This window comes from Rhagoletis pomonella, unplaced genomic scaffold, assembly GCF_013731165.1.
Source record: "Rhagoletis pomonella isolate Grant_MI unplaced genomic scaffold, Rhpom_1.0 Rhpom_scaffold_02578, whole genome shotgun sequence".
In the NCBI taxonomy this organism is placed as follows: Eukaryota; Metazoa; Arthropoda; class Insecta; order Diptera; family Tephritidae; genus Rhagoletis; species Rhagoletis pomonella.
Window position 1 is genome coordinate 5678 of NW_023461132.1, and position 8341 is coordinate 14018.

At 35.0% G+C, this 8341-nt stretch overlaps 1 protein-coding gene across 1 annotated transcript; it reads left to right on the top strand.

Annotated features, from left to right (window-relative positions):
• Positions 1 to 5317: 5317 nt before the first annotated feature.
• LOC118753534 (chromatin modification-related protein eaf-1-like) lies at positions 5318 to 8134 on the top strand. Its single transcript, XM_036488415.1, has 2 exons — positions 5318 to 5393; positions 5623 to 8134. Exons 1-2 carry the CDS (start codon positions 5372 to 5374, stop codon positions 8061 to 8063), a joined length of 2463 nt encoding a protein of 820 aa, XP_036344308.1. The 5' UTR covers positions 5318 to 5371; the 3' UTR covers positions 8064 to 8134.
• Positions 8135 to 8341: the final 207 nt, after the last annotated feature.

Here is an 8341-nt window from a genome sequence, read left to right on the forward strand (position 1 = left end):
TTAATAATCGCTCAAACGTAGGTTCAGTTCCAGATCCTAGAGAATTTATTTAATTTGGATTGAATCATGAAATTAAAGAGAGGCTGGATGAAATGATGAAATTTTATTCATCAATTCAGGTGCACCAAAATTAAATTATTGATCACATTTTACTTAAAGGCGCCAGCTATTAGTTTTCCATGCAAGCCGTAAACAGAACAAAGAAACCTAAACGAGAAAAAAAAGACTTAAGTGCTTTTGGCGTTACCACAACAGTTTCCTCTAACTAAGAATTTCTCTTCTGGCGCCTAAAATTATACTATCTGTTCATATAAAATTACTGCACTCATTCACACACAGCATTCACAAATTCGTAAAAGATAAAGAAAGCAGTGAATAACATTTGCATAAATTAAAAATAAATTTAATAAGCTGCACTTATATTTAATCTTTCTTATTTTTATTCTTCGCTTTTTATGTTTGTATTTTTATTCCACTAACCACTTTACTCAATTTGTTTTCATCACTTTAATTTATGAGTTGTGGTCAGTTGAATTGCTATAAATTGGTGATAATTAAAAACAATTGCAGTTCGATATAACTCGTGTTGGATGACTGCATTCGCTTATTTAAAATCTGCATATACACATACTACATACTTCATTTTTAAATGCACAAAGGTTTAACGCGTGGCGGTAAGTTCTTTCTACTCTTAAACTGAAGCTCGATATTCAACATGGGTGGTCATAAATTTGCATACTTCATTTTGCTAAACAAGAAAAAGTATACGAGTGTATATCAACGATTGCTGAATCAGAATACGAGATCAGGACTGATTTCTCCTACAGTTCACCCCTTCAGAAGATCTTTAATTGGAATTGACCTCACTTGGTTCTTCACCGCAAGGAGTCTACGCCTATACCACATGAAATCGATGGCAGCCATCTTCATGTCGAAAGCCCATCAATTCCGACTGTGAACAATACGAAGATCATAGAAAATAACTCCGGTAGCCTGCTCTTTTTCTCATACCCAACCACAATTGCCAATATGGTACAGAGTCGCAACAAAGTCCTCAAATATCTTGGCCGCAGCACCCGGTGAAAAGACAAATTGTTAGCTACAAAAAAGTAACTGGCCAGCCGGTTCTAAACAATTATTCGGCAGCTAGACCTGAGAGTACTGGACGAGTGAATGAAGCTATAAAGTGTTCCAGCACAGCACTCCGGAGAGCTAAGGGATGATGTCCGATGTCGCCAGAGGCGAGGCTAAGCAAGCAGTTCCTGGTCAGCTGCTACCGACGGGAATAGCAGAACACACACATGTTGGAAGCAAAACCTTCTCTCTTTATTAACTGAAGGGCTAAAGACATTGAGCCCGATGCTGCAGAATTAGATAACTAACGGAGTTCACCAACGACGTTCAACGAACACCTGTTGCTTGAGCTGCGTCGGCGGACCTGCGTTACTATGAGACAATAACCGACTGTGTATTTAAACCCTACCTCCTTCTTAAATCAAGTCAATTAACACCTCGCTCTCTTTGGTCCTTACCCATCGAAACAGCACGTTTTCTAGACCAATCGTTAGTTGAGCTTCACGAAAACAGTTGAACGACTAACTTAATAACATAGGCAGGGCTAAGTGGCAACTACACTGTTCAGCTGTTCAGCTGCACTAGTGCAGAAATTTAATTTTCTGGTAACCATTCACAGCTATTATGTTCTTAAACAGAAAGTCGCCTTAGTAGAGTCATTTCGTTTCTTAGACTAGTCCACAACTTTTTCTTTACCAATTGCGCACTTTAATTTTTCGACTAACCTCTGTAATTCCAAAATTCGTCGTGTTTTTCAGGATCAAGTGTATCCCATTAAGGAGGCTTGTAAAATATTTGTCGGCTCAAAAAAAAAAAATCAGGAAAGGAATTTTCTATTTTTTTGTATAGCCAGTGGCAACAAAGGCTCTTACATGTAGTGTTTTGTCCTGAATGCATCAGTAGTAGAAGAGGTTTTCGTGCATCTAGGCTGTATCAATGGCTGTATTTTCCAGCTACACGAAATTACAGGAATTACAGGGACACTATTGTCACAAGAGCATGTCGATCTCTTAACAGGACCATAAACTTAATCTCAAAAAATATGATTTTAATTGTAAGCTTTGATTCATCATGGGCTAAATAAAGAAAATGGAATGTCAACGCAAAAAAAAAGAAATAAATTTCAATGTAAAATAAATCTTTTTTTCCTGAAAAGTTTTCACTTATATTTGTGTTTAAAATAATAAATTTTAGTCCTAACATTTTTTTTTTAATTCTATACTGAAATATCTAAACCAAAATTAGGCATTTTTATTGTTTCTCTGCAAAAATGCATTTTTCGTCAAAAAATAATTTGTTGGAAATTCAGAAAGTTTTTCTTTTTTTAATTTTGGTAAACATTTATTCTCCATAAATTATTCTTTACAACATTCATTCGAAATGATTTCACCTACAAAAAAAATACCAAACAAAATTTGACAAGGGAACACCAACACCAAAATGTGTTTTATTTTGTCATTTGCTCACACAAACAAAAATTTGTAATAGGTTTTAATTAATTTTAATCAAAGTTTTATTAAATTAAAATTATAATTGAAATCAAAATTAAATTAACTCTAATATCGCTTCTTTAATGAAAAAATATGATTGTAATTTTTTATCGTTAAAATCTTTGTTTTAACAAAAAAATTTAATTTTTTTCAAAACACTTTTTATACCAACAAAATATAGGTTTTAGTTTTTTAGTGTTGTTTGATTAGATATAAAAATTTCTGGTAAAATACTTTCTTTCCATATTCTTAATTATTTAATTATTTGTTTCTCAATTCCTTGAAATCTTCATTTTCCTTCTTAACCCTTCGTCGGGCGCAACTGATTTGTGTGGCACAGTTAGCACATTTATTTACTTCTCCTCCTCTGCTCCTGACGAAGGGTTAAGAGGAAAGATTGCTACATACATACTATGTCTGTATGTAGATACGTATTCAAATTAAGTTATGTTTTAATTTTTATTTCTTCTCAAAAAATATTTATCTTTTTACAAAAAAAAATATTTTTTTTAATAGTAATTATAATTTTTTTAATTCTTTCTATCGAATTATAATCTAATTTTTCGCTAGAAACTTAGGTATGGTTATCATTTGGATAAAAATAATTTTTTTCTAAAAAGTATTTTTCCCGAAATCCCGGATTTTTTTTTTGTTTTTAATTGGGGACATATTTTTTTTATTTGTAGGTATTTTTGTTTTTAAATATTTAAAAAAAAAATTTACGATAAATTTATAAACAAATAAAAACCAAATCATGAAAATTCATACAATATCTTCATTAGTGGAGAACTTATTGGGAAACATGTTTCCTTTGGACCTGACAGGGTTAGATCTAATTAAAAAGTTTATTGCATCATCTGCAAAATACCGTTATGAAATTTGCACATAAAATACCAATTTTAATGACTACAGGAATTTTTTAATACATACATGTGTGAAAAATAAGAATGGGATAAATTCGTTCCACTATAAAACTCTATTGGAACATATATGTACATTAGACTGCATCACTCCTCATACAGAAAAAAAACGGTACTCTTTTTCCACAAAAATATTTTGGAAAAATATTAAAATTCACGTGAGCTGGACCGATTTGAAAATACCTCCGAAAATAGAGTGTTTTATGAATAAAAATAGTTTCTTAAAGATGTGTTTTTAGAAAATCCCCTCAAATGACAAAACGCTTAAAAAATTTGCATAAAAATAAAAAAAAAATAAAAAAAAGTTTTAACGGAATCGTAATAATGAGATTTTTGATGCTGTTTTTTTTTAACTTTTTTCAAAGATTGGTAAGAAAAACTTGAATAACTGAACCTAAACGTTCCCGATTTAGACTTGTGAGATATCATTGGAAAGGTATTTTCTCATCCTTTTTATTTCTTTGCTCATTCAAAGGATGAAAGAGAAAGGTGGGATGAACGAACATCATTCAAAGTTGAATTAAGATGTGTTGGTACTTGAAAAAATTGAGACACGAATGACTTTTTTTGCACATAAATAAAAATAGTGGGAAAATACCTTTCTACCGAGATCCCACAAGTCTATATCAGAAAAGTTTTGGCCCAGTTATTTAAGTTTTTCGTAAATCAATCTTTGAAAAAGGTAAACCAATAGCATCGAATATCTCATTATTACGATTCTGTTGAAAAGCTTTTTAAATATCTTTATGCAAATTTTTTAATCCTAATCTGTTTTGTCATCCGAGGGGCTGTTTAGAAAAAGTTCTTTAAGAAACTATTTTTATTCATAAAAAAACGCCATTTTTGGAGGTGTTTTCAAATCGGCCCAGCTCGCTTAAATCTTAATATTTTTCCGAAATATTTTGGTGGACGTCTTAAAATATAATAAATTTTGTAAGCCCGGCGGAAAAATTGCAAATTTTTTTTTGGTGATGCAGTCTAATGTTCATATGTATGTATTAGAGGGCTGCATGAATTCATTCAAACTTCTTTTATTTCAATTCAATTTATTTTCACTTTGTCTGAATATTGTTATGTCGACACTTACATACTATGTCAGAACAGGTATTCACTCAAATTCAAAAAAAGATTGAAGCCAAAATCATTCATTCGTTTTGTATATGAATAATTCATAAGCCATTTTGAATGAATTCATGCAGCCCTCTAGTATGTATGTATGTCCCAGCTCAAAGCATCAATTACGATCATTACAAATGAGAGATACAATGTTTTTTTTTTTTGATTTTCTCGTTTCATCGGTTTTATTTCAACTTCAAATATGCAAACATTGTTTTTGCACTTTCATCCACCAAAAGTCTGATCGAAAGGGTTTAGCAATATTTCCGTGTTGCTAACAGCAGCAAGTACCCAAAGTCGATAAATTTGCATATGTATATGGAAATGATTTCAAAAATAAATAAACATAACAACAACTTTATCACAGCAACGACCAGATAACAAGAAAATTATGCAGTTCTCAAATGTGTGCCATACCTATACTGTGTTCAATGCAAAATGAATAAAAGGTCATGAAATGCGTTAAAGAGCATCAGAACAATTTACATTTAGACTTCAAAAAATGTTATGGTAATGTAATTAGTAAAAAAATAAAAATAAAAAATTGGTGCTATACTTCAGACAAAGAAAATATGTACATATAACGGCCGCAGGTGTAAGTACACAGGTGCGGATGAAAAAGGAATAAATGTACAAACGAGTGGTATATTGAGGTATAAAAAGCACGCGGCGTGGATTTTCTGAAGTTCAGAACGACTTTGGACGTTCGCTGCAAAGCATTCGAACGACTCAATTTATAGAACATCCAGTCTATTTTTTTATCGGAACAATATGAGGGGCTTCTTTGTGCTTGGTTTGTAGTGAAAAATCAAAGTGAAGACATTTTAATTCAGAAACTTGTCTTTTAAAATTTTCCACATTACAAATTTGGTCCAAAAATGAGAATGTAGCATTTTATTAAAATTTGTTTCTAAATGTTGTGGAAATAAAAATTTTTTATTTAAAAATATTTTTTGTAATTCTATGAAACAAATTTTTTTTTTAATTTCTCCATACAATTTTTATAATTCCTTCCATTCCAGTACTCACTGCTAGTGCTTGCACGTATTCGGCGTTCGCGCACCCCGATCATGTGTACCACTACGGGCAACAAGCCCATCAACATGCACAAGAGGTTCAGCAACATGTTGAACAACTTATGTTACAGGGTCAGCAACATGTTTCGCATCATCAGCACGAACAGCAGGTGGTTTCAAGTCCACTACAAGTTCATGAACAGAACTCGCATGGGCCGCCACATGTTCATCAAGCGCAGCCACCATATCTACACCATGGCCAGCAACATGCTCATCAAGGTCAGCAGCATGGTCATCAACATGCTCAACATGTTCCACATCATGTCCACACACAACACTTGTCACACCAACACGTGCCAAACGTGCCAAAAATCACCATCACCAGTGTTGTGCAGCATTTGCCCATACCGCATAAGGGCTTTGAGGTGCCCAGCCGTGTACAGCATATCGTCGATAGTGCCCATCAACACATTCCACAGGTTCTGAATCATCATTTGTCTCAACAAAAGCAAGTTGAATCAGCAGTTTATGGTGATAAAGTACCTTCGCAACCAATAGGGGTGCCGCCTGCGCATGTACAAAATATTGTAGAACATGTTCATTCACACATTCCACAAGTGATCAATCATCATATACAGCAGCAAAAACAAAAGGAGGCTGCTCAAAAATCGGCTATTGATCCACATGTACCACAGCTTTTACTTGCACAACAACAAGTTTCACAAGCTGACAATGTACAGGGAATGCAGGGTGTTGCAATTTCCGACAGTAAGCCGTCAGAAGTGCCACCACAAGTGCAGCAAATTGTTCAGCATATAAATCAACACATTCCACAATTGATTCAGTATTTAAGCCAACAAGCTCAACAGTTACAGCAGATTGTTGATAAACTTCAACAACAACAGCAATCACAGCAGCCGGCAATTCCAGCTAAAGTGCAACATGTTGTCGATAATGTGCATCAACACATTCCACAAGTGATCAGTCAAGCACAACAGCACCAAAATGTTGCTCATCAGCAGCAAAGTGGTGCCGCTGTAGGCCAATCGCAACCAGTCATAACCGATAAAGTGCAACAAGTCGTAAATCACGTGCATGAACACATTCCACAAGTGATCAGTCATGCACAGCAACATAAGCAACAAGTACAGCAGCAACAAAGTGGTATCGCTCTAGGCCAATCGCAACCAGTCATATCCGATGAAGTGCAACAAGTCGTCAATCACGTGCATCAACACATTCCACAAGTGATCAATCATGTTCAACATCAAAAGCGACATGTCGCGCAAGATGAGCAAAAACAACAAAAGCCGATTCAGGGAGTACCACATGAGGTCAACGGTGTAGTAATTCCCTCGCAAGTTCAAAAAATTGTGGATCATGTCCATCAACACATTCCACAAGTGGTTAACGAGGCAAAAAAGCAGCAACAAAAACAAGGCGCTGACAAACAATCACAGCAGGCCATCGATTCGAAACAAAGTCAACCGCAAGTTGCCAATAAGGTCGAACAAATTGTCAATCACGCGCATCAACACATTCCACAAGTGGTCAGTCATGCGCAGCAACACAATCAACAAGCCCATCAGCAACCTCAGGGTATTCCCCATCAGATTCAAGGTGTTGTGATACCCTCGAACGTTCGAAAAATTGTCGATCATGTCCATCAACACATACCGCAAGTCATCAAACAGGTTCAGAAACAAAAGCAGCAACAACAAGGTGTTTCCAAACAACTACAGGAAAATGTCGGTTCGGACCAGGAGCAGCCGGCGATACCATCTAAGGTGCAGCATGTTGTCAATCATGTGCATCAACACATTCCACAAGTGATCAGTCATGCGCAGCAACACAAGCAACAAGTACAGCAGCAACAAAGTGGTGTCGCTGCAGGCCAAACGCATCCAGTCATACCCGATAAAGTACAAGAGGTCGTCAATCACGTGCAACAACACGTTCCACAAGTGGTCAGTCATGTTCAACATCAAAAACGAGAAGTACCAAAGCAGCAGCAGGGCGTACCTCATCAGGTTCAAGGTGTAGTAATTCCTTCGAAAGTTGAAAAAATTGTCGATCATGTTCATCAACACATACCACAAGTCATCAATGAGGCTGTGAAACAAAAGCAGCAACAACAAAGTGTTTCCAAACAACCGCAAAAGGCCGTCGATTCGAAACAAAAACAGCCAGCGATTCCCAATAAACTCGAACATACTATCAATCATGTGCACCACCACGTTCCACAAGTCATTAACCACGCTCATCAACACAAATCAGTAGTAGAGCAACAACATCAGGGAATTCCCGATCAAATTCAAGGTGCTTTAATACATTCGCAAGTTCGAAAAATTGTCGATCATGTTGACGGCCGTATCAAGGATTATTTTTCGGGGGGAGTTGTTGGTTATAATAAACAAAACTTCCAAGTGCAATTTAATCTTGAATAGGCAACAGAATTTATGCAGGAACATATACTTATGTACATATGTATGAAAACAAATAAAAGTATTCACATAAACGTAACAACAATAAAATATAAGTAAAGTGATAATTATTGTTAAAAAGTGACGGGTGGGACATTTTAACTAATTTTTGCTCAAACTTTTAGTAAATTCTCCTTAACTATTTTCATTTGACAAGCGTCAAACTGTTAACACTTGAAGTCAGATGTCATTTTAATACGAAACTGATAAAGTATAAAATTTACTTATATAATTTACACAGA

Bases quoted from the DNA above. Each gene is read 5' to 3' on its own strand.
- LOC118753534 (XM_036488415.1), top strand. From the start codon at position 5,372: ATGAGGGGCTTCTTTGTGCTTG. The intron at 5,394-5,622 runs GTTTGTAGTGAA...CTTCCATTCCAG, and splicing joins GAGGGGCTTCTTTGTGCTTG to TACTCACTGCTAGTGCTTGC.